Raw genomic sequence first — 27221 nt, forward strand, 5'->3', positions numbered from 1 at the left:
ACTTTTTTTCCCTCTCCATTTGCAACTTGACATGTCTGCAACACAATGGGAACTCCTATTTACAACTATCAAGCTTTATTTTGAAATTCCTGCAACATTTCCTCAAACTGCAGCGAGGTCAGGAAGTCATAAGACATCGAGTGACTTTATTTTGACCCTTGTACAGTGGAGTAACCATAGAAACACACCTGTGTCATGTCATATATGTAATTTATATATATATATATATATATATATATATATATATATATATATATATATATATAAAATGTTTCTGTATAAACTCTTTCATTCTAGTGGCAAATGTATATCCTTATACCAAACGGTGGTTATTCATTAAACAAGTTTTCCTCAAAATTACCATTCCCTAAGATTATGATTTGACTCTCTGAGAAAATACTTGCTGATCTGTGGCATGAATACTTCCCTCACATCTCAGCAAACACTGCAGAAAAAGAAATGTTAATCTCTACCCGTTCCCATCCAACTCTCCAGATTCCCACATTCCTCAGGTGGCACTGGTGTGTGTGTGTGTGTGTGTGTGTGTGTGTGAGAGAGAGAGAGAGTGAGAGTGTGTGTGTGAGAGAGAGAGGGGGGAGAGGAGTGTGTATGAGTGTACTCTGACTTTATAGCAGTCTAGTCTGACTTCCTGAAGGGCTCGTGCGACACAGTTGATCTCCAAGTGTTCCCGTCTAGAACCAGATGCGTTTTAAGAAGCACGTCGGTAGCATGGAGCTGGGGGAGTGCACCAGGAACCCGGGCTACCAGGACGAAGGCGCCGGCGTGTCAGCGGCGGACACCATCGACGCCGACCCGGAGGACAGGCAGCACGACTCCACCGCGTTGAAGCTGGACTCGGACGAGGCCGAGGAGTACACGCAGATCAAACCGTACGCCGGGATGCCCAAGGAGGTGTTGCTGCTGTACTCGTCCCAGGCCCGGTACCGGGTGACCCGAGAGATCCTGTTCTGGCTGACGGTGGCCTGCACCCTGGCGCTGGTGGGGCTCACCGTGGCGGTGATCGCGCTGTCGCCGCGGTGCCTCAGCTGGTGGCAGGCCTCCCCGGTGTACCAGGTCTACCTGCGGTCCTTCAGAGACTCCGACGGAGACGGGGTCGGAGACCTGAAAGGTAATCCTGGTGCCCCTGATACGTGCGACATTACTTTCTAATCATCCAAGCACTTTTTGGGTTGCCAGGTTGGGAAACATTCTGCAGCACGACACTTTAAACATTACTAGTTTATTACCAATTACATGGAGATGTTTTTATTGTGGTTCTATCTTGAATAAGTAGGCTTAATCATTGACTTTATACAGACAGTTACAGCTTACAAACTCTTTGTTCTGTTTTAGAAATATGGCTGAAAAATTCTGGTTCTGGTTCATCAACGTTTTGCTCTTTGTCTTTGGACTTGTCATTGGGGTCAAGCACCCCAGTTTCACACACCCATTCATCATTGGTGTCTCTGGTCTGGCAGGAGTTCAGGAGCAGCTGGATCACTTCCTGTACCTGAACATCAAGTCAGTGTGGATCAGTCCTTTCTACCAATCTCCCATGAGGGACTCCGGCTACGATGTGGAACATTTCCTGGAAATTGACCCGCTGTTTGGATCCATGGAGGACTTTGAAGAGCTCCTGGTTACAATGCACAACAAAGGCGTGTACTTTAATTTCCCCTGTCTATGCGGAGATTTGACGGTGGATCATCACACGTTTTGTTCTGGGGGTGGCATGGTTGTCGTGGTTTGCGGGGCGCATGTCTTTGACTCACACTAATCTCTCCACCAGGTCTGAAGCTGATCATGGACTTCATTCCCAATCACACCAGCAACCGACACCGCTGGTTCCATTTAAGCCAGATTAGAGATCCTCACTACGTGGATTACTATATCTGGGCAGACTGCAATTCAACCGGACCAAGGCCTAATAATTGGGTTGGTATTGATTTGCACTGAACATTGCACTCAGCCTGTTCTCATTCCCAGGGGGTCAAATCCTGCCAATTAATCAGGGCCTTCGGCGTCTGATACCGACGCACAAGGACCCTTAAGGACCTGTATGAAACGCAGCAGGCTTTCAAGTAACTACAACGTAAACCCACCCATGGCAGGGTCAAACAAACGCAGGACTTTCAACCACGAGACCGGCGTTCGTGTCCCAAACGGTTTCGTTTTTTTTAACTCATGTTATGTTGTTTATATTTCTATGGAGTTAAAATTATTATTTTAAGCCCAACCATGAATCCTCTTGTTTTTTCCCTCTTTTCTCTCAGGTGAGTTCGTTTGGGAATTCGTCATGGACTTACGACAACATTAGAGGACAATGCTACATGCACCAGTTCTTCAAGGAGCAACCGGACCTGAACTTAAGAAACCCACATGTCCGCAAAGAGATGAGCGTAAGATTACATGACCACACGCTGCTCTATTGGCTCATTTCTACAAGCGGTTGCATCTCAGTGACTCACATGCCGCACTACCATCTTGCGTTGGCCTCGCTCCCCTTTGTCTCGATTACACATTAACTAAAGCTAGTTAGCTCTTGTGTATGTTTAACTGCTGCTACACAGCCTGTTTGTGTGTGTATGTAATGCATGTTTATGCTGAAATTAGGGTAAAACAATACTATTTTACAATCATCAAATGACACTTCAGCACTAAGGAGTCTGATCGTCGACATACGTTCCCACAGTTAAACTGTAAAATTGTATATTTCTGATTTTGTTTCAGGACATTATGGATTTCTGGCTGGGGAAAGGAGTGGACGGGTTCCGGATGGGTGCAGTGAAGCACATCCTGGAGGCTGCACATTTGAGGGATGAACAACAGGTGGATCCGGACAAAGCACCAGTGAGTGTCGCCTCTTAGCATCTCATAACATCTAACCTGACTTGGTTCAGTGCAGCTACCGTACCATTGTTCACCCCAGCCCTGTTGGTGACGGGCGGCAATGTGACGGCTTAGTTCGGGCAACTGTTTGACCTCAACATGAACTCCACACAGCGAAGACGTTGAGGTCTGTGTGGTCTACCTGTTGAAATGCCTGTTGAAAGGCAGATGTAACCCCTCTGGAAGATTTGAGCTCCAATTCAATTTCATTTCAGTGAGTGACATCTGAAAGTTGAGTTTTTAATTTAGGAATCATTTTGGATCAATTGGAAAAAATGCATTCACTACATTTTTGGAAGCAATGTGACCCAATGCTAGCACTCATTTGCTTTTCTGAGACGGTCACAAGTTGTCAAGTCTGGCTTGTAACGTTTGATTTCTAATAATAATAATTAAAATAAAAAGTAACAAATAATATTCAGAGGGTCAGTCAGTAACGTATTTCTGTTTCTGAGCTTGATGTTCAGTTTCAGATAACGCTCTCTGTTGTAACATTCAGTTATGTCATTTTATTATGATTTTATTTTGTTGAACGCTATAGTGTGTGACATGTCAAAGTCCAGATTTTAACGATCCGAGGGATAAAAGCAGCCTTGTGGGCAGAAGCGGCTCCAACGAAGCAGTACTTTCCTCCGTAGCTGGCGGAGCAAACATAATCAACAGCCGAGTGGAACAGTTCATAGTGTACTTGATGTGTCGTTCATTATTTTTCACCAGCTCTGCTTGAATGTCAGGTTCATCTTGTTCCCTCCTGGAATTCAAATTCATGATGCCTGCAGAGCTTGCTAAGAAAGACTTTTTGTTCCACAGAGAATGAAGGTATTTCTCTCTGAGAGAAGATTAGTAGAAAAGAGGCATATTTTGGTGGATTAGCAAATGTTGGGGATTTACTTACCACTGAAGAATAACTTACAAAAATCTACTCCGACCAACTACTCATTTTTAGTATTTAACAAAACTACTATTGGACAATACACAGATTTTCATGCATTTACAATAAAAGTGGAACCACAACAGAGCACTAAAGAGTCACACTGAAAGGTTTATTGGGATATCGAGTATTTTACCGCAGCCTTGAATGTGATCATAACTGACCAGCTATCTGTGTTCTTATTATTGCTTTAGTGGTTTAGTGCTGGTTGCAGCTTTAAATCCAGACCTTCTGTGTGCTTTAGTGGCTGAGCTAGTCACTCATGTGGCAGCATTTTTGCATGCTGCTACCTCAGTAATTAAATCTGTGAATAGATTCATGGTTTGGTCCCTTTTTGTGTGGAATTCGTGGGGTGTCCCTGTTAAAAAAAACACATTTTTTTAAAGCTTACTACCAATAAAAACTATCTCAAACTCCCAAAATTCCTTAAACACAACAGTTCTCCTTTATTATTGAATCTATTTATAGCCACACTACCTCATATCTATGTATATTCATGGCACTCCAGGAGTCTGTAAGCTCACAGTGGGACCTCCACCATGACTTCACCACCAGTCAGCTGGGCCTGCATGACCTGCTGAGGGACTGGAGGGCTGAGATGGACGTCTACAGCCATGAGCCTGGCAGACACAGGTATGGGAACCATAACAAAACAATGATGCTATTGTACAAACTGGGACTGGTGATGCTCTTCCCTAATTAATTTGCTCCATATGCACATATGATGATAAAGCTGATGCCATAAGGTTCACATAGCTAATCAGTCATAATTCTATTTCTTACGCAACTGTAACGTCTATTGTATTGTCAAAACTTAAAAGATAATATCTCACATTGTTCAATATAAAGCCCAGACTGAAAGGTCTGGAATATTTTCTTGTGCACATTTCTATGTTTGATGTATGACATTGATAAATCCTTGTTAAAGGCCATTGACATTAAAGAGGTTAACACCACAAGGAAACCTGGCGCATATTCACAAACAAGTTGTTGCTCCACTTTAGGGTCATGGTGACGGAGTCATATGATTACCAGGAGGTGGACAAGACCATGATGTATTACGGCACCCCACTGGTTAAAGAAAGCGACTTCCCCTTTAACTTTTACCTGCTGAACCTACCTCAGAACACCAGCGGCTTGTGGACTCAACATCTAGTCCACCTGTGGATGGCCAACATGCCCAAGGGACAATGGCCCAACTGGCTCGTGAGTCGGTCCTCTCTCACTTTATCTATCCTTTCCAACACGAGCCTTCACTTCTATGACCCGGACCCATCCACCTCACCCTGACTTCCTCCCTTCCAACTTTCATTTCTCTTCCCTCCACCGTTTATCAGGTCGGGAACCATGACAACCCTCGAATTGCCTCCAGTGCTGGTCAGACCTACGTTCGTGTCATCAACATGCTGCTGCTGACCCTCCCGGGCACGCCCACCACCTACTACGGCGAAGAGATCGGCATGGAGAACATTAATGTCACAGCTGATCAGATGCAGGACCCTGCTGGCAAATACGACGCAGTTAGTACCGTGCATACGCTGAAAAAATATTCACTGCAGCGTCTCTGCCAAGGCCCCGTTTAATTGAGGACATTACAGATAACAAGATGCGTTTAGATCACAGATCTACTAAAGAGGGTCTGTGAACCGTAGGAGGCCTGCAGAGTAACTGCAGGGGGTCCCCGAAATTATTTGATCGCAAACTTGTTTTTTCAAAAATTAAAATGTCCAAAAATACACATTAACAACCTATAATAATCAAATATAAATCTTCTTTTTTGTTGAATGTTATGTTGTGAAATTGTGATGTAGAAGTGCCAAAACAGATTTAATATGTCATGCATATAAATATATGAACCCGTCAACAATTATTTTAATGGCTTAGCATTATATATATACATCATTACAAAGTCATTTTATACCTGGCACTCTAGGCTGCACTACACATTATAATTGGCCCGGTTTTATAAGTGACACAATTTTACACGATATGTAATAGGGGGTCCCAGCACCGTGTCACTATCAGCAAGAACAATGTTGAAGAGGGATAGAAATGTCTTCAACTGTAACAAAACACATTTGGGACTGCATTCGTTTGATCTCGGTGTACCCAATCAAATTAAACTGTCCACATACATTCATTGCCAGTAAAAACTGAAGTGCTGAAACAACTCCCGTCCCTTCACTGCAGAGTGCCAGTCGTGACCCTCAGCGGTCTCCAATGCAGTGGAGCGGTGACGCGAATGCAGGCTTCAACAACAAAACCAACATCACCTGGTTGCCTGTACACCCGGACTACAGAAGCGTCAATGTCGAGGTACAGAATATTTTTCCAACTGTGGAGAAACGTCTGGCTCAAGTTCATCCTGTTTTATATCATGTCTTCTTCATTCTCTTCTAGGCCCAGAAGAAGGACGGAGGGTCCGTTCTGGCTCAGTACCAGTCACTGAACGCCCTGCGTCAGTCAGAGCTCCCCCTGAGGCATGGCTGGTTCTGCTACGTCCACGCCGATGCCAGTGTCTTCTCTTACCTCAGAGAGCTGGACGGACTTGACCGAGCTTTCCTCATGGTGCTCAACTTTGGTAACGAATCCACCATCACAGATCTCTCCTCTATTCAGGAGTTACCGGACCAGTTGGAGGTGCTGATGAGCACAAACCAGGTCAACGATGGCAAGGTGTTACAAAAGTATGAAATCCCAACAGAGGCAGGAGAGGGTTTGGTGTTTCAGTACACCCCACGTGCTCTTTTTAACCCCCACCATCCGGAACAGTGCTACGTCTCTGAGAAAGCCTGCTATTTCAGTGCCGTGGACATTCTTTATAAATGCTAATATGAATATGACGATGGAATTCAGTCATTATAGTTCACAGCAGCAATCACATAATCAAAAATACTCTTTGATGTCTTTTCTGTATCCAATATATTTCATATAATAAAGAGGACCATTGCAGATATGTTCACTGTTGATGTCTTCTCTTCTGCTGGTATCGGTAAAGTTTTGGGCACCATTGTGTCATCATAGTTGTTGCTGTAAAGGCAGATATCGGGGTCATGCTTTAGATCCCTGACTGCCTCCTGAGAGCCGTGCTATCTCTTCCTCTTGCGTGAAGGTCGAGGAGGGTCCAGGCCCAGCTCTGTGTGGAGGAATGCTAGCGTAAGGGCTTCCTGTGTTGGGGGAGAAAAGACACAGGACACACTTCTCAGTCTGTGGCCATCAAATCAACCGATGGAAATAATGGCATGTGTTCACGATGTGAAGAAAGGGATTTTTTGTGTGATTTGGGTACACCGACTGGCTTGATTGTAAAGATATGACATTTCAACATGGCCGTGCATTTTCACTGGATTTAAGAGCAGGTGAATTACTGAGAAAAATTCAATCATATAAAACTGAAACGGCAAAACTTTAAAGAGAGTGCATTACCTCCTCCAGCATCAGCTCAAAGTCTTCTGGTCCTTGGTGATTTGCTCCTTTTTGAATATTCAGAACTATGTTTGGTGCTGGTTTACACTCTGAAACAACGAGGGCAGAACGGGGGAGATGTTTAAAAATGAAAACCTTTGACATTTCCCTTATCGTATTGTAATCCAACTTTCCCTGCATCCTTCTCTCTCTCTCTCTACAGTCGCCGCAAATCATCTCTCTCTCTCTCTTTACTCTCCTTTCATACGTTTGTGCTTCCAGCTGATATTGCCCTTCCTCTTGTCAAAACCCACCATATTATCCCCCTCCGTGTCTCTGTGGTTACGGGCTGTTTCACAAGTGCGGTCTTGACCTTGACAGCTCCCAGTCTGTGGCGTCTAATCTCTCGCTCTGATACGCTATCTCTTTACCATGCTAATGGGCCGGCCCACCCGCCCGCGCGTGTCTATGCCATCAGCACTTTATCAAAGACTCCGGAGAACAGAGAGAGACAGATTAGGGAGACGTATACACATATGCACAGACACTTAAGCTGCCTGGTGCATGTGTGTACAGACAACAGAAAAGTGAGAGGGGGGAAAGAGAGAGATAATGTGTGCATTTGAAAAGGGGAAGTGTGGAGGCGAGGGGAGAGAGAGAGATAGAGAGAGAGTGTAAAGAGGAGTACCACCAATGTGGTGCAGGCAGATTATAAGTGAGAGGGAGAAAGAGCCTGTCTTTGGGGAAATGAGAGCAATTAGTTGACACACACACAGACACACACACACGCGCTATACTACAAGGTGACCTATGCTATACTTTGGTCATGAACTTTAAATGCCGTTCAGTTTCCCCAGACGGACAGTCTGTTTCCGTGGCCTCTGCAGACTTACACATTGACACTACTATTGGGAGCTTAAAACCTCTGATGATGCAGAAATGAAAAGGGTGAATAAAAAGGATGTGGGAAATCCATCCTGAAATGCACACACAGAAAGATGTGCACAAGTGCACACATAAACAATAGCATGCATGGCTGCACGCATGCATCTATGCGATCAACAAGTGACCAAGCTGTTGTGATAGAGTATGTACCTGACTTTGGATTCTTGGTGAAGTGTGTATGAATGGCGTGTTTTAGCTGCTCGGCATATTTGAGGACACCTGCCAGAGGAACCCTGGCATCACCGCTGTAGGCCTTCAGCAGAATGGATGGGTAGCACTAAAACAATATACATATATTTTAGCCTATAAATCAGGTTAGATCTCTATAAAATCGTAATCACAGCAGAGACACCTTTATAATCTAATGCAAAAATGCACAATGCACAAAAAGCTGCAGCTACATTGTCTTTCCTTTCACAGCCTTCCTCTCCATACCTGAGGGGTAATGTTGTGAAGGGGACAGTAGGAGGAGATGGTGAGTCTATGTTTTGGGTTTTCCATTGGGTTCCCCCATTCTTCTCTATCCTCCAAAGTGAGAGGCAGGCTGGGATCCTCCATAGTTCCCAACACATCCAGGAAAGGAGCCTGAACATGGGAAAAGAGATGGTTTTGGATATGTGTGTGAGTGTGTATATATATATATGAACTGTGGTGCCAGAAATCTCCAGTATTTTAACATCTTACCTGCAGCGTGACAGCCTGCATCATGTGCGGGTATCTGTTGCACAGTGCTCCCACTGGCACAGCCCCAGCACTGCAGGCTGTAAGGGCAGTGCGTGAAGGAGATGAGACTCCTGAAGAGAAAAGGTGACGGAGACAGGCTTGGAGGTCCTCCACTCCCCTCTGCTTCCCCTCTACACGAGCTTGTCGTTGCCAGGACAGACCCCGCTCTCCTCCACCTCTAGGAGGTGTAAAGGGAAATTACACAGATTCACTTCTACACGAGGTTGAATACTAGATTAATCAGAACCCAAAAAACTAAATAATTACACAATAAATATAAGCACAGATGCATAAATGATGCCTCCTATCACCAAATAACCCGCTGAGTCAGTCAGGTTAGTGTTTAGGCTGCTGGAGCGCTAATGCCTTACCTGATGTGGCAGTAGGCAAGAGTCCAGCCCTGCTCCACCAGCAGCCTCTTCTCTGGGCAAAACTCCATGTCCAGATCTCTGCCATAAGCTCCGTAGACATGGACCAGGAGTGGCGCCTGACTCAAACCCTCCACAGGTACTGAATGAAACAGTGTCACTGGCACCAAAGTACCGTCCTGCAGAGGAGAGGCAGAGAGACTGGTCTGACTTGACTATGCATGACAGTGTGTGTGTGTGTGTGTGTGTGTGTGTGTGTACCACTGAGGTCTTCTGTCTCTGATGGCTAGGTGCCTTATATGTCAGGTGTTCTCACTTGGTTGCAGGCCTCTAAGCGTGTGGTGGTGTAATTGCCCGGGTTCTCTGGGGAGGACCCATCTTCGGTGCCTGATAAAAGTAGCCCGTCCTCAGGGTATAGACAGAAGGGCACAGGGAAGTGGACTGGAGATGAAATCAAGAACTCAAGCACACTGTGTTGGTCCGCCACGTCTGGCTTCTTGGTTTGGATGGCACAGACCCAGGAGGGGAGCTTAGGAGAGTAGAAATATAAGGGTAATATACATTATACACAAAAGCAAGATATGTGTAGTACATCTGTACGTGGCTGTGTGGCTACTGGCAGTGGAAACAGATCCCCCTCTATCTAAAAAAGAACAGAGCAAGAGCAAGCAAAATAATAAAGAAGCATGTTACAGGACTAATAGCACGCAAGGAGTAGAGTTTTTGTCACACTGACCTGTACAGTGTATGCCTCCTTGGGGTGGGTCAGCGGGACCACGATCAGGACGAGTTCACCGGCTGGCACTCTCGCAACCAACACACAGTGGTCTCCAACCACATCCATGTCTTTCACTACAGTGCCAGGGCCAGGGGTAAACACAGGCACCCAAGAGACCATGGAGGGCTCTGAGAGAGGGGCCTGCACCACCTAGTTTTTTTCCATTTTTAAATTAAAACATTAAATATTTATGAGCATATTTTTCTCCGTCAAAATGCTATTTCTCTGACGGCAGAATAAACTTTTTCTAGACAGTCAACAGTTCATATTAAAAGGGTGCCAGTGTACAGAAAAACACCTTATAAGCATTGTGTGTTTATGAATGTATAAACTCGACCTGATATTCTTGTCCAGGTCCTGTATTGGTCAGTATAATCAGCCACTTTCTCCAGTGCTCCACGTGGTACAGGAGGTCCGGCTGGCGTGGCTGAACCAGGAAAGGCTCTAAATGAGACGCCTTCCTATCGACAAGCAGCACCTCTGAGCTGGTCCGGCTGTTGCAGTTGATGCTCAGTATCTGTCCGTCCCTGGTACGGGCCACCTCTACAAACACACTGGGGAGATGTTGGTGTATCAGCTGGAGATGCTGCAGCGACAGCGTGGATGTAACATTGCTCGCACTTACTCGGGTTGCGTTTCCTCATACACAGAAGTGATCCTGCTTCCACTGGAGGTCAGGTCCAGCCGAGACACTCTGCTGCAGCGCAGACCCTCCAGAGTGGTGTACAGCAGGGCCTCGTCTGTGGCCCACTCTTCACAAACGCAGGCACAGACGTACACACATGTATCCTTTTCATTTTGCCAGGACATTATTACCTAAGTGCAAACTAGTTAAAACATACCAAAGCTCAAGACTTTGTCCACAGTACATACGACACGTGGGGGATCCGGCGGAGAGGAATTTCTCTTTCCAAGTCTCACAACCACACATCTGGATTATCACAGGACATGTAGTCATTCATGTATTCATACAGTAACTGTAACAGATGTACAGGTTTTGTACGTGTAATTCACCTGGGCTCTCCTCTGTGGGTATTTTTTAGTGTGGCAGCAAGATGCTTTTCCTGTGGGGACAGACGTATTCTCTGGACTGTCCACTGAATCCTCTGCTTCCTCTCTTCATTATCAAGTCCCGTCTTCTCCTGTTCAGAGACGTGTCCTAGATTTAGCACCTGCTCTGGCACCGGCTCACCTATCAACAGGGAGAGGAAACTGAGTCATTCATACAAGTGGGAACGACACTGTTCCTAATAAAGGATGCAGACGATGGAATAAGGTTATATAAGAGAAAGGTACTCGTCTGCTTACTTTGGCTCTGGTCCATTCTGTAGATGCTGTCACCCTCAACGAAATACACGTAGAGACGCCCACAGACCTGTGTCGAGAAAAATCACAGGGAATTGAAAATATAAATAAATAAATATGAAATTTCACAAACACAGTTAGGATTTGCCAGATGAGTGTCATTTCTGCGTCTTCCACGTCCTACTCAGCCCACACAGAAATGCACACCTCGCGTTCCTGAGCCCACGAGGGTGAACATTGATGTCCTTCACACTGAGGTCATATTCAATATCATCATGAAATGGTTCAGCAGAAAGCAGACTTTACCGCCGAGTGATCAGGCATGTTGGAGAACCGGCGGTACGTTGCCTTCAGTCTCCTGTAGAAATACTTCTGCAAGTCCTTGTACCTCTCAAGTCCAGAGCTGAGATGATCAGCTGGCAAGTTTGAAGTGTCCTGAAATAAAACAAGTACATTCTGGAAAGACTTTTTAAGACCGTAACCATAAACTCATATTGCAAGGGCCATTACTGTTCAAATAAATGCGACTTGTTTCCTCTGCAAGAGTCACCGACCATCTAGGATTGTTAGCTTGCATAGCTGTTATCACACTGTGTCATGTCGAAAATACATCTGCAATAACTGAGGATTCTATTGTTGTTAGGTAATGACATCATTTATTTTGTGAAGTGTAGGCTTATGCAGTTTAATATGGGAGCAAAGGATACTCATGTTAATAAACATGTTATTGTTATTGTATTGACTTTTTTCACTTCTAAATACACAACAATGATAGCAAAAGCCCTAAATTCTTCCCTGGTGATATGTGTTTTAATAAATAAATAAGTAGGTTGTATAATTTTGGTAGCTTTTCATTCATTCTTAATTCTAAAAGATATAATTTAAGTCGTTGGAATACATATTGTTAACAAAATAAAACTTTATTATTAACACTAATTCCCTGTACTGAGTGCAGTGAGCCACATCCAATGGACTCGATTTCAACCCCATGGCCTGATCTGGGGCTTTGTACAAGACTGGTTTTGTCAGCCTGGTGATAAGACACCGGTTTGAATAATGTAGCCTACGACTTGACGTTATCTTAACAGTCGGTGACCTCACACCGAGCCCAGGGTGCATCTGTATCGTTATATGAAGCCCCTTACCGACGTGTGACAACTCTGGACGGTCGGGGAGAGACACGGTATCCGTCTGCGAACTGCGAGCTCCCAAAATCGTAAGCGAGATGGTGAAAGGAGCCGAGCGGACGAACACAGCAGGGAGGAGAGAACGGCCATTCCGGAGATTTAACAGTTAATTAGCTAAGTTAAACACATGCTAGCTGTGATTTTAATAAGCTAACTGCCACATCTTGGTCAATGAATATCAGTCGTACGACGACAATAGCCGCTTACACGTTTCATACGACACGTGTGCATTGTAATATGTATTGATTCGCTAGTTAAATCAACCGTCCTGCCGTCGGTTGGCCGTTGACAGCGTAGAACAGATCCCATGCCCATGCATGGCTTCCTAAACAGAGCCCACTGTGTGGATGACGTAGCGAGCAGAGCCAGACTAAAGCAGTCGATTTAAGAAATGCGCAGCAGACAGTTTGCAGCTGACAATTGGGCACGATTGTTTCGACAATCCACTGCTATGTCTGGAATGACAAAAGTGTACGGAAGTAGCATGTTTCCATTGTGGGTGTAACAGGTGATTTGCAGACAAGCGTTTCTGCGAGCATTTCTGCTTTGGAGTAGTTTACAACAACAATAAATTCGTGTTTTTGTACAGCCACATTTGTACCGATAACTGTGACACACCCCGCGGCCAGTACATTGGTGGAAAGACTGATTTGCGCTCACGTCTTCGAAGGTAAAATGGAGAGGGATTCTAACGGTACTACAGAAAAGACCGAGTCGACTTCGCCTCTGAGGAGAAATATTAAAGGAGACATCAGCGCAGCTAATTCCCACAGCACCGGGGCTGAAAGCTGCGGCGCTACTGATGTCGCAAAGGCCAGGTGGACTCTACTGAGACAGGTATTGTTGGCGTCAAAAGAAAGCACAAACGTCTTGTGGTCTTCGTGAGCATTTATTATAAAAAAATGTGTTGAATGGTCAACATAACGTGTGTTGCTGGGCATATTTGGCTTTTATATCTCCGTTAGAGTCGTCCCTCATCGCTGTGGGTAGCCGTGATGGGAACATATTCCAGCAGCTAGTTGTTCTCACTGTAATGTTTCCTTTCCTCCCTAATGTTGAGTACTTAAATTTGAAATACAATTGTAGTTTACATAGCCTCGTATTTAATCTGGTGTAAAATATGGATAGAGACATTGAAAGTCAGTCTGTTTATACCCTGATATGCTAAGGTTTACAATACATATCTTACCTTATATAATTTTATCAACAAGTCATTTTATATATACCAGATTTACAGTAACTTTGTCACCACTAAGAATATCTCTCCTTTGGCAACATAATCGCTTTGTATGTACTGTGTTCACGCAAGCTGTAAAAATAGTCTGTTTCCCCATAGATGGGCATTATGTAGATGTTATAGATGCAAAGTCATTCAGTACATTATGTTTAATTATTCAGGTACATTTTTGCAACAGCACAGAAGTATACTAAACTTCCGGCTAAATTCAACTCGTCTTTGTTATTGAAATTTTGGACAAAGAAGAAATGTAGAATTTGTTGTAAATGTCTGCCTGTAGGACTGAAACCTCACGCTGCCAAAACAGGGAAACACGACTGATTCATTCTGCAAATGTCTCCTTTGTGGGAATTATAATCCATTATCTCCCCTTTAATTTGTTACGCTCCCAACTCTTACAGGTGTTGCGTCAGAAGCAGGTGGAGACTCCAGAGGTCAAACAGGTGTCTGTTCGCAGGTTCGCAACGTTTGACCTTTTCAGCAGGGAAGTGCTTCTGACAAAAGACTCGAGTGATACCTCAGACGACCAGTGGGTGGAGTACAGAAGTGTCTACTTTCCTGAGTACAGTGCCTTGCTCAGGTACACGCTTGAATAGATGCACATTAGGCTCCAGTTTCATGCTGGCACAGATAAATGCATGCTGACGGTGCACCACACAACAGGGCCGTTTCTTCATACCACAGCACATCACACTTTTATCATCAAGGGTAAAAGAGCATTGGTGAAATATCACATCCATGGTTATAGAATCTTTGGTCTGTTCAGAATCTGATATATTTTAAATGTAACAAATGTACAGATTAAATTTAGTGAAACACGTCTTAGACAACTATGCCAACTTTTGAGAGTCGTAAACAAATCTGTGCTAATTTTTTGGGACTCTCATTGTTTTAGCAAAAACAATAATCTTTATGGTGTGCTTTTCAGGGACAACCTGGGGCCTATCAGAGTGAATGAAGTGCTCAACAGTTTTGACAACACCGGTAATGTCTGTAAGTACATCATTTATCTTACTTCTTGAAGGCATTGTGTTTGTAATAATGCCGTGTGCATGTGTGATTGTCTCTCTCTCTCTCTCACTCTCTCTCTCACTCATTCACACACACACACACACACACACACACACACACACACACACACACACACACACACACACACACACACACACAATTACAACTTTTGGTGAACCTCATGCCGTGTGATGTTGGTGCTTGATTGATAAGGTCTGATTCCCTCTCTTGAATTCGGTTTTACTCAGTTATGTTCATATTACATAGGTTTTTCCTGATCTTATACATCTGTAATAAATGTTTAAATCTTCTAAATCCTGTCATAGAGGTATTTTATCCAGAATTGCATGATTGATTGTTTTGATTTACAAGATTACAATCATATGTATAATAATCCATATTATAATTAATTACTTTATGGAAAGCAAAGTTAATAGTAATTGTATGTGTATTTCTTCCATTACCAATTCTGGTTAACTTGTCTATAGTACAACTTTGTAACTATCGTCCAGCTTGACTACACCTCAGCAGCAGTATAAAATATTGCAACAGCGACAATGATAAAAATATGGGTTCAGCTTCACATGCCTGCTCCACTGACTTGTGACCCCCCTTATATTATATACCTGTTCCTGTACAGGTCTATCGTCACAGGCATGTGATGGGTTATGACAAAGGTCGTGGGCTAGCGTTAACCAGCCAGATGGCCCCACAGGACTCAGGGTCAGGGACTCGGGGTCAGGGACGAGGGTCATGACTCGGGGCTACTTCATTGCACACTGGGATCAGACTATATAAGTCATGACAGAGCTCAGTGGCAGCTCTCATTCCACCCTGCTAGAATGGATAATCCCTTTTCTGGACACAATGGGATCAATAGTTTTTTCTTTGGAGAGAGAAAATGAAGAGGTAAATGTTTTTGCCTTGTGGCACTCTAGCTGGCTTGATTCTGATTAGCAGATCCTTCATTCTCTGTTATTCTTTCCCTCCTCAAATATCTATAAAGTAGTAACTATTATAAAGACCCCCCACCCCCCCTCACATTTCTCTTTTGCACACCAGACACCTCCAGACAGTTTACAGTATACCCCCTCATCCCTCTTTCCCAATCTACCCCTCTTACCATTTCTCCCCTTTCTTCCTTCCACCCCCTCCATCCCTCTTTCCTCCCAGCTGGAGTCGTGCTTGGCCAGATGGGTAACTGAGTTCCTGACTTGGCCGGTGGATTAGCACAGCCGGAGATGAGAGCATAAAGGTGGGGAGAGGAGAAAAGGGGGGAGAAGGGGAGATGGTGGGTGGGCATGCCAGAGGTGATGTGTGCGTGTGTTTGTGAGTGTGTGTCAGCAGGATTGGAGAGCCACTAGCAACGGGACCTCGTCCCTCAAACAATGAGCCAGCCATCTCCCTCCTGTTCTCCATCCCATGTTTGGGACTAGTAATGCGTGAGATCAATTAGGATTGGTTGAGAGGAGGCTCTGAAAGGCCCAGAGGTGACCCTGTCAGAGCTCTGGGGTATATTTTTGGGGACAGGAGTCAGAGAGAAACCCCTCTAAATACACAAGAACACACACTTCTTATGTGTGCTACTCACAACGATATACAACCATGCACTTATGCTTTCAAAAATCCACACAGTCTTGCTAATGAACACATATTCACTTTGCCCACAGTCACATCCTCTCCACCTTTCCTGCTATCTTGATAATCCTCCACCCCTGAGGTGTGGACAAGCCCAAATCCTAGGGGTCCTTGTCCTCCTGAATAGCAGGATAAAAAGCCTGGCCGGATTAGCCCACTGCCTCCAAAATGTGTGGACTCAGCTTAAAATTGCTACCCCCTCTCAGCATGACCCTCTCTCCCAGCTATTGTGTTTGTCCCACCACTGTGCACGTACGTGAACAATATGTTGTTTCTTAAGGTGACGATAAGCTGAAGTCAATGGTTTAGTTTCAAGACCAGAGGAGCTGGTGAGGAGTCGCAACGAAGATGTTTTGGAGATTACATCATATCATTGAGACGGCTCAGGCAACATACGATTTTGAATGTCTGAGATATGGGGCACTACTGCCCAAATATAATTTTCAGCCCATTAGCTATTGTGTATATCAGTTTGTACGGTAACACAAGGCATGCTCTTGTAGCAAAATATCTAATTGAGCACAAAGAATTAAGGTAAAACAAATGAAGGTTTTAATTACTTTTCTGAATTGCCCTGAAGATGAATGGGTTCAGTCATTATTTGCAGTCTTACTGCGTCGGGTTTCAGGTCTGCATGCCAGTATGTCTAATACCCAGGTGGATCTGAGAGGGTCCAACACGTTTTTGTTGCATGTTTTGTTGGTACAGGAGGTTAAAATATGACTTTCACTTAGTTTTTGAAGCATACAAACAAATTATTTTGAAATGAGTTTGTGTCTTCTGGTCTTCGATCATCATTCCGTTGGTGTTCTACTTTCATTAAAGTCTGTTTGAGTCAATCGCCTCTCAGGTCTAATCATCCAGGTCTATTTGCATGAGGTTTTAAGGAATCCTTCCGATACGATCTCTCTTTATGCACATTGGGTTTGGGTACATTTCCCACTGGTGTGTTTTGGATAGGGTCCAACAGCTTGGGACCCGTGAAGACCTCTACCTGGGAGTAACCGGATGTTATATAGAGGGCATCAGACAGGAGACTTTGGTATTGATACTACTCGCTCACCTGTGTTTCATGCTCCAAGAACAAAGCACCCCCTCTTGTGGTCACTGAAAAGTCCTGAAAGAGCAGCTACATTTGCAACTCGTTATTTGTCGTAATTGGGCCTATTTCAGACTTGTCCGGATCACTCTGAACTATTTGAACTCTGAACCGCCAACCTTCCTGGTTTTTGAGCCGACAGCGGGGGCTTGTAATTGTAAGAGAGCTTTGTACGGCCATTGTTTGGGATTTTAGGGGTGCTTGTTTCCTGCTAGGGATCAGGATTTTGGGACACAATATGGGCCCTTAGGGTTGGGTGACTAAGAATGCATCAGAGGAGGTGTGTGCATGTGTGTGTGTTTGAGAGGTTTAGGAAGAGCTTGTTGACATTGCGGGGCTTTTGGTGAGGGGGCTTGTTGGGCTGTGGGGTTACTTGTTGGGTTCATGTTGCAGGCAAAGTTAACAGTGACACACACACACACACAGGAATAAATTAACTGTGCTGCATGTGTTAGTGTTTGGAATCCTCCACTGGAAGCTGGAGATGGCTGTTGACGGACTCATTTAGAGCAATGCTTTCCCTGCTCCTGCATTAGTACGTGCATCTTTGTGTGGCTAATCAAGAGCCAAGCATCCTAATGAAGCCTAATAGAGCCTTCTTCACTACAGCTGTCAATTGTCTGAATGGCTACTAGTCTTTCAGCCTCTCAGTCATCCCTATTATCTCCCACAGACTTCACCTATCACCCCCACTGGTAAGTACTATAAGCCCTAAATGTTTGAGTGTTTTGAGGGAGAGCAGCGGGGAGGAAATGCTTGTTAGCTGGTGGTTTCTGTGTGTATATCAGGTGTTTTGCTGTGTTATGGACCTGTTTGTGATAGGAGGATGCTTGTAAAGAGGAGAGGGGATCAATGTCAGCGTAGGTAACATTTTTAAATACCCCTACCCAATAAATCAATCATTACTGTACGTGAAAGCCGTGTTTCCCCGTCACTTCCTGTCGCAGCATTTGGCAGGTGTGTGTGTGTTTTCTGTATCCAGTGGATCTGTCACAGTCATGAATGCGTGTTTAATGTGTTGTACTAATGTCCCAGTGTTCTTAGTGGCTGTGTGTGTGTGCATGCACATATAAGCGTGTGTGTGTGTGTTGTAATAGGTGCCCCCCTTAGCCTCCCCTTGTGCCAAGCCTTTAGCAGAGCCCTGTTTGCATAATTATGCTAATTCATTGTGCCATAGTGCTAATTAGACCTTGTTAGACAATAGAGCTAGACTGGAAGCTGGCAGGCATACACACATACACGGACACACGCTCTCTCAGACTGTTGTGTCAATGACAAGGTTTGTGGTCCCCCTCTGTGCCATTTATAACGTCCTCTCTATAAAAAACGCTTCCCTATTTGTGTGCTCTGGACTGAGCTCAGGTGTCTCTTGCGATTTTGATGTAAGCTAATGGCACAAAAACCAAAGTGCAACAAGAATACTACAAACGTCCTCACAATCTAATACAATTGGTCCATGCCCATTCTTTCTGTCGTTCGGCTTTTTTTTTTTGCCAGCAGTTTGTAATATTTTTCTAAACTCCACTCATGACATCATTGTACTTTTGTGACAGGAACCAATAATACACACCTCATTTTATATTTGGTTGACCATGTGATTTCATTATGAGCCAGTCCAGGACAATAGCTTAAAGAAAAGAAAAATGGGTTAATTTCTATTATTTGTAAAAAAATATATATATTCTTAAAATACTGATTGTCAGATAGATGGAATTTATTATTTAAAATACATTGTATTGGCACTAGAATTTACACTATACTCTTGACACTATTGTAAAGGAAAATATATATTGTAAATTATTTTCAAGACATTTATCTATATACTTTTTAATGTCTGTGGTATCACAGTATTTTCAAATGTAAAGAAATTCTACTGAATTAATGCCCCGACTTTACAAGCGTTTCACTTGTCAGCTTTAACACGCATTGGTATGACAGGGATGCATTTAATCCAAATTTCATTTAGCATTATCACTTTTCTTGCTGAACTGTTTTGAATGAGACATCTTTTTCAGTCTAAATCTTACAAATTTGTGGATTTAAAATAAATGATCGTTGTTGATTAACATGTTAAGCCAATTAAGAACAATTCAATGTGGTTTTGTATGATGTTTTCTATGTTCTTTAGAGGTGGACAACAATGACAGACCGAAATTCTCCATAAAAGTTGTTTAAGAGCATTTTAGCCATTGCCTCAGTAATTGTTTCTAAGTCAATAATTTAGTCACATAGTAAGTGCATCCGGCTTTCAACGTGTGTGTGTGTGTGTGTGTGTGTGTGTGTGTGTGTGTGTGTGTGTGTGTGTGTGTGTGTGTGTGTGTGTGTGTGTGTGTGTGTGTGTGTGTGTGTGTGTGTGTGTGTGTGTGTGTGTGTGTGTGTGTGTGTGTGTGTGTGTGTGTGTGTGTGGTAGGGAAGGCAAGACTTGAGTGTCTCGAGGGCACATTGAAAGAGTTGCCGGTTGACTTAATTGAAAGTAATTGATTTTCGCTTCTGTAGCCTTGTCTCCTCCATCCGTTCACTGGAGGGAACAAGAAGCAGGGACTCGCCTGAAGTACTGTCGGGTGTTGGAAGCTTCTTGACATTCGAGAAGTAAACAGTCGTCACACTATATCTGAACACAACTTGAAGCTAATGTGCAGATGCAGACATAGATGTTCATGCGCATGCACGCACATGCACGTGTGTGCTGAATCCCCTGCAGTAAACCATTGTGACTTTCAGCACAATAGGGATCGAAGGTGAGCTGTTGGGTGTAACTTTGCTCAGGGAGTCCTCTCCTATTAGCCAGTAGTTGATTATGTGAATTTGTGCATGACTGAGAGTTTGTGTGTGTGTGTGTGTGTGTGTGTGTCTCTCGCTTTTGCACGTTTGCACTATTACCAGTAAGCGGTGGGGATTAACTTCAGGAAATGTGTAGAGCGTTAAAGGGTGCTTCCCTGCCCAGTGCTCTCGCATTGTCACCGCTGCTAATACTCAGCTAATTACAAGGACATACTTTAACAGCAAGCTCAGCCTGCAACCCTCATGTCCCTCCACTTCGTTCCCTCCCATTCTTAGGTTACCCCCTCACCCTAGAATTAGGGGATGGAATGAAAGAGAGAGAGAAAAAGAGTGTAATAACAGGTCTCTTCCTTCGCTAAAAGCTCGCCCTCCCTCTGGACGGATACAATTATTGGATTTTTCTCCATTTAAATCACCCAACCCCTATGTGCCCTCCTGACAATGTCCCCTATGGTGCCTAAGCTCAGCATACACTGGCCCCTCCAACCATGTTACTGACACACACACACACACAAAGAAAGAAAGAGAGAGAGTATATTGTTGAGTTGTGATCAACAGTTGAAACATGATGCCATCCCGTCAGCCCTATCACCTGACAACTTACTCTACTTCATCCTGTTAGTTTAAAAGTTTTTCTTCATGCAAACTTTTAAAGTTTGAAGTGAATATACAAGACGTGATAAAAGGTAAGGAGGCTGGATAAAGACGTGCTCCAGCCATGCTAGCAATACCTTTGTAGCAGGTATTTGTGTTTTTTAGTTTAAAGGTTTCTGTGCCAACTATTGTGGTAATCATATGGTGCCCAGCCCATTTAGACCTACAATAACGTCGTCACATGACCAGTCAGAACATTAAATTTCCATATACATTTTTTTTGTAAGACTATGTTAGATGCACTCTTCACGCTAGATGCAGTCCTCTGTCGAGGTTCCATGAGGGATGGGCAGTATCTCAAATACATCTGATGTATCACGGTTTGTTGTTTTTTTTCCAAAATGTATGACTTTATCGTGAATACGGCGACTACAAATTTTCACATGTAATTTTGTTAAGCCGTCGTTGTTAAGCTGTCGGCTTTAGGTGGCTTTACATAGTGAAACTTTCATGCAACTTTTGTTGCTTGAAACCTAGCTGAAACTAAGTTGCCATTGAGTTGCATGGTGTAAAGCCCTCTGCAACGGAACAGCTAGGAATCCTTTTTTTTAATATCACCATACTTTATTTGTCAGTGTGTCTGTATGCATATTTGTGCGTGCCATAAATGTATGCAAACACACACATGTGCTGAGTCTGCTTGCCTTAGAGAGCTACGTGATTAGTGCATGCTAGTTAATTGGCTCCCCTACGTCTTGTTCCCATCAAGTGCACCACGTGTACTTCCAAAGGCACAAGTGCACACATGAAAGTGCATGAGTGTACGTGTGTTTGTTTATGTGTGCGCCGTGTGTGAATGTCCCCGATGATGTTCTAAAACAATTAAATGATTAATGTGATTAGTGTGTTGGTCGGGGAGTGAAATGACTATAGTAAATGGCTACATGGTCATATGGGAATAGGCTTTGGCTAGTGTGTGTGTGTGTCGTGTGTGTGTTCCAGGAGTGTGTGTGTGTGTGTGTGTCTGTGTGTGTGTTCCAGGAGTGTGTGTGTGTGTGTGTGTGTGTTTCAGGATTTCCCTGCTTTGCATTGGTTTCACCGTTTTCACCTGATAACTCAATCATCTACTGTTGTCTTGTTAAGTCTTTTGCCCTCATAAAATGTTTCCTGCCTCTATTTTCCACCATTAAAAGGATACAAAGCAAGCTTTTCACGACCACCGCTCAGGGACATAGTTCTATGATCTAAGAAACTTCATTTAGAGTGAAGAAGTATATTTATTACACACACACACACACACACACACACACACACACACACACACACACACACACACACACACACACACACAGTAAAGTTAGAATTGTGGAGAATCTTTGGCGATTTGACCCCATGGTGACATATTTAGGGAGGTAGTTGTTATTGCTATGGTTAGTACTGGAATAAGTTGGAGAGTGAAAGGCAGTTTCCTCAAAGAGCCTCAATAGAAAAGTGGAGCAGCCTTCCAGCTGTCAACATATCTTTGCTGAAACTGCTAATGTGTTTGTTATTTAGCCAAGGAGCCATTAACTTGCGTAGTGACTCACCGTACGGTGTTAATGCACAAACTGCTACAGTACTTGTTCACTCTGTCAGTCTCTCTCTGTCTGGAGACTTCCTAAATTGGCCCACAGGGGCAGTTGGCTGTGCTAACGCTAAAGTAGGTGTTGACGCTAATGGGTGTGCTGAATGCTAATGGGAGCTAGCGTGAGCCTCTGAGGGGAAAGTTAACTGATTTTCAAGCGCCCCCTGAGAGACTGCGCTAATCACTAACTAGCTGTTGTATCTCCCTGGGGCTCCGGCTGATGGGACCAAAGGGGTTGGCGCAATTCTAACGGCAAACGGCTATTATTTGTGCTGTGGCTTTACTCTTTCATTTTACAATATGATGGGAAAAAGATTTGGTGTCCACAGCAGGCCACACCGTCACAGACTTCAGTGTTTGCCAACTGAGGCTGACATACTCTCTCTCTCCTCCTCCCTTTCTCTCTCTCTCTCTCTCTCATTTTAAATAGTAGATTTGTTAAATTTTTGTATAAATGTATAAAAAAAGATATCCAGTATGTTAGACACAGATACAATTCTCTTTAGAAACTGCAACCATAGGATATTTTGATACCATTTAATTAATCAACTAATGGTTTCATCACAAATTTACTTCACGTGTGTGCTGTAAATTAGGGGAGGAGGTGAGGTGAAGAGCTTGCATTCACAATTTTTTTTATGAAATTGAGAAAAGGCACTAAACAGTGGATGCATACAGCATACAGGTTTAGTAAATTTTCTGATTTCAAAATAAGACTATACACACGGTATGTAGGGCCTACCTTGCTCAGCCCCAAAATCAAGTTTTCCAAAATAAAACATTCCTTCAAAACAAAAAAGTAGAAGCAATGACACCCTTTCCAACCTTGTGTTTTACTCTCTATCCACTTATCTCTAACGATACAGGGCTACAGGCCTGATGCTGTTGAACAAAAAAATATTTTTGAAGGCTTACATGCACACATTCACAACACACCTGTGTATGATGACGTGTGCGTGTACTTAGCATGTAAGTGGGTGAGGGCATTACAGGGAGATTGGTGTGCAAACAGGTTGCTAGACAGATCTCTTCCAAACTCTCCATACTACCCCACTGGGCCTTTCATCACGTGTCTGTGTGGAACTAGAGAGGGAGAGTTAAGTGTGGGATTACAAATGGAGACATCATTTCTTTCAGTATCCCCCCCCCTTCTTTCTTTCTTTCTTTTGCTACCTCACATTGCAAACCACAGAAAGAAGGGATTTTTGACACTAGTAACTTACAGCTAAAATGAAGTAGTAGTCAGTGTACAGTAGAATTGTAGTAAGAACAAATAATATTTAACTATTTGCTACTATATTGAGGTTCTTACTAAACCTTCAGAAAGAAAAAAATTGCGTGAGCCTGATAAGGGCAGAAATGATAATAATTTAGATACATTTCAAGCAAAAAAGTACCATTCATTTTTTGGAAGACTGTTAAAAATATGTTTCCCTCATGTGCAGCAGAGTTGTTACTGTAGTTACTACGACGGTGCTACAGGTTCTAATGTTCTCATCCTGGGTGCGGATGACATTGTCCCTCACTGTTTCATTGCTGTCCTCTCTGCTGTGCTTCTTCCCATCCTCTCTGCCTTCCTCTCACTCTCTCCGCCCACCAGTGATTGCACAATCTTCCCATCAGCACCATAATCATAACAGGCCAGATTATTTGCCAGTGTGTAACCACTGCCAGTCTACACACACACACACACACACACACACACACACACACACACGCGCACACATGCACGCACGTCCTGGAGGAGAAATACAGTTGGAGCTTTTATGCTGCATTCCCAAGTGGCTGTTTTCGAGCGCAGCCACAATGGAGGGCCTAATGTGGATTTGTTTAGAGAGCTGGTTAATTGGAGTGGGATGCTCTAATTGCACCTCTTTCATGGTGTGTGCATTTGTGTGTGTGTGTGTGTGTGTGTGTGTGTGTGTGTGTGTGTGTGTGTGTGTGTGTGTGTGTGTGTGTGTGTGTGTGTGTGTGTGTGTGTGTGTGTGTGTGTGTGTGTGTGTGTGTGTGTGTGTGTGTGTGTGTGTGAGAGAGTGTCACCTGGCCTTTGTTTGGACTGTGTGTGGGAAAACATTTGCTCAGCTATAACTACACTACACAAACACTATAAGCTATATAACACACACATAAGGGGTGTGAAGTGTCTAAGTCTGGAGAGCGGGAGGGAAACAAATAGAGAGAAAGGAAGAATACATGAAAAGTACGCCTTTTATAATAGGTATAAGCTACTGTATGTGCAGAGGCCGCCAATTTATGTGAATGCGCAACTTTACGTGTGCTTCCCTCTGTCGCTACTTGCTGGTGCTGTCCCCCAGTTGGGGGTGCTCTAAGTCTTTGTATGACTCCACTGCTGGCTGTGTGTGTGTGTGTGTGTGTGTGGCTATTTATAAAGAGGCACATTGACACATGTCAGCAGCTTTTACAAGAGACATAAAGGTGAGAAATTAAAGGGAAAACCTGGCTAAAGGAATGGCTAAATGTATTGAATGCAGATACTTCCATAGAGAAGGGTTACTGATGACACACTGTGACCTTTACAGCCAGCGGAAATGTCAGGCAGTGCTCTCCACGCCATTCAAATCCTATACGCTGTTGCAGACGCTCATATAGAGGCACAACACCTTACTAAGGCAAAATGGCAGAAGAAAATAATAATACAAATTAATTGGCGGCCCTTTTGCACTTCTTTTCTTTTCCACTCACATTTGTCCGCTCTTTATTCCCTCCTCCTCCTGTTCATTGCTATCTATTTGTTTTTCCCTCTTTACTCTCTGTCTGTCCAATTCTCTTTCAGTCTCGGTCCGCCATCCACTTATGATGATTGTGTGTGTTTGTATGTGTGGGTACCTCTGTGTGAGTGCAAACACATGGCGTGCCCTAAGTGGGCCACAGGCCTAAAACTAATCAATGACCGTCATTTAAGCCCATTCTCATCCTGCAAACACACACACACACACACACACACACACACACACACACACACACACACACACACACACACACACACACACACACACACACACACACACACACACAGATGTGACCACAGTGCTTTGCTGATCAATTGAAAATAAGTATCATTCGCTTTTGCTTGTTTGCTAAATAAAGGGCATGTACAGGGCCAGGACTGTCCATCGTTATTCATCCTGATAATTTGATTGGTTACTTTATGTGCTTTTGTGCTTAGATTTCATTGTTTGGCATTTTGAAACAAGATGGTGTTCTCTTTTGTTAGCGTAAGTGTATGTGCTTGCCTTCCTCATTGCTTGTGTGTGTGTGTGTGTGTGTGTGTGTGTGTGTGTGTGTGGGTGTGTGCCCGTGCATTCAGGTGCATGCATGTGTTTGCAGGGTCAGTCTAAATGGAGATGTATTATTAGTAACCATTCTGAGCATGATCACTGTAGTTCTCTAGCAAGGCAATCAGATCACTTAAGAGGCTTCTTGGTCCACGGTCTATGGCCTAAAGCTTCCTGTCTCTCCTTGCATGTCTCTCCTTCTCTCTTTCTCTTTCTTTCTATCCTTTTAATGCCCCTCTCCAACACACACAAAAACCCCAGCAGCTATGGCCATCACCCCTTATCTTCTCTCTGCTCACCCTGCCTCAGCCTACCACTCCAGCCTCCTGTCCTTTACCTCCATGGGGGGAAAAGGACAAGGTCATGAAGATAAACACAGGAAAGTGAAAGTGGAAGGGAGAGAGAGACAGAGGGAGCTGAAATGAACCATCTCATTTAGACATTAGCCCCTGGGCAGCTGTGGTGAGAGGCTAGCTAGCCTAGCGGATAATGCCCAGTTGTGTATAAGGCATTATTTAGCTTCAGTTAGCAAGCTATTACTGTGTGTGTGTGTGTGTGTGTGTGTGTGTGTGTGTGTGTGTGTGTGTGTGTGTGTGTGTGTGTGTGTGTGTGTGTGTGTGTGTGACAGGTGGCTAACTGCCTGTGGGACCCAGAGGCATAGACATTGCTTTACTTACACAGTGCTGCTGTACCCCGTACACACTGGTGTATTTGTGTGTGTCTTGACAGCATGCTTAGTGGACTGTTTCCAGCCATGCATGCACAGTGATGGACAACATTACCACAGAGAGTCAGCTCTTTGTGTGGCATATAAACCCTGTTCACTTGAGTAGGCTGTTCAGTGAAAGGTCCCTTAACCCCAGTGACACTTGATAGTGAAACCCATGAATCTGTTCCCATGGACACATTCCAGCCAGAGGTGCTGTAGCACAAATATATTCTATATTATATCTTATAGAGTTGTTCCGATTCTGATACCAGTATCGGAAATGCCTCCCATACTGCCAAAAATGCTGGCATCGGAGTACGAGCGCCAATCTGATACCACGTCATTTATTTTTCCGTTAGCTTTGACACAGTTCTACTTCGCTGCTCTTAAAACAGTTGCGCTGTGCTGCCATCGGCAGCTGCTGTTTTATCGAGGGCCGGAGAAGAATTGGTCACCTGACACCTGTTAAAAGGAGCCAATGTTAGCGCATCAAGACGGCGGTTTGGCAGTACTTCACAGTGGATGTTCCAACCAGTAAGACGGCGACATGCAACACAGGGCTCTCACATGCATTTCAACATCATACGCCAGAAAGAAAAAGAAAAATAGTCTCTTTTTTTACAAAAATAGTTCACCGAAATGCGTTTCTGAAGAAATTTTATGCGAGAAATAAGCTATGCAGTTGCTTAATCTGTCTTTAT

General features: G+C 43.9%; 3 protein-coding genes across 4 annotated transcripts in view; 2 read left to right on the forward strand and 1 right to left on the reverse strand.

Annotated features, from left to right (window-relative positions):
* The first annotated feature begins 586 nt into the window (after positions 1-586).
* On the forward strand, positions 587-6668 carry slc3a1 (solute carrier family 3 member 1). The gene is made up of 10 exons (XM_084021112.1): positions 587-1129; positions 1479-1658; positions 1790-1935; positions 2274-2399; positions 2731-2850; positions 4329-4453; positions 4825-5026; positions 5158-5340; positions 6011-6136; positions 6221-6668. The coding sequence occupies exons 1-10, from the start codon at positions 703-705 to the stop codon at positions 6650-6652; spliced, it is 2067 nt and encodes a 688-aa protein (XP_083877238.1). The 5' UTR covers positions 587-702; the 3' UTR covers positions 6653-6668.
* Positions 6669-6851: 183 nt separating this feature from the next.
* Positions 6852-12826, reverse strand: prepl (prolyl endopeptidase like). The gene is made up of 15 exons (XM_084021111.1): positions 12490-12826; positions 11651-11779; positions 11348-11414; positions 11054-11231; positions 10882-10970; positions 10665-10791; positions 10377-10593; positions 9998-10189; positions 9578-9790; positions 9265-9440; positions 8855-9071; positions 8606-8755; positions 8321-8447; positions 7247-7335; positions 6852-6987 (listed from the first exon to the last, which is right to left on the reverse strand). The coding sequence occupies exons 1-15, from the start codon at positions 12619-12621 to the stop codon at positions 6910-6912; spliced, it is 2181 nt and encodes a 726-aa protein (XP_083877237.1). The 5' UTR covers positions 12622-12826; the 3' UTR covers positions 6852-6909.
* A 198-nt stretch (positions 12827-13024) lies between these two features.
* Positions 13025-27221, forward strand: part of camkmt (calmodulin-lysine N-methyltransferase) — a 95190-nt gene continuing 80993 nt past the window's right edge. For both annotated transcript variants that reach the window (XM_084021974.1, XM_084021975.1), the window contains exons 1-3: positions 13025-13368; positions 14170-14348; positions 14697-14761. In XM_084021974.1, coding sequence (XP_083878100.1) covers positions 13207-13368; positions 14170-14348; positions 14697-14761 — 406 coding nt within the window. In that variant the 5' untranslated portion in view covers positions 13025-13206. The remainder of the gene's footprint in view (positions 13369-14169; positions 14349-14696; positions 14762-27221) is intronic.

The sequence above is a fragment of the Eutrigla gurnardus genome (genome assembly GCF_963514095.1).
Source record: "Eutrigla gurnardus genome assembly, chromosome: 11".
Lineage (NCBI taxonomy): Eukaryota > Metazoa > Chordata > Actinopteri > Perciformes > Triglidae > Eutrigla > Eutrigla gurnardus.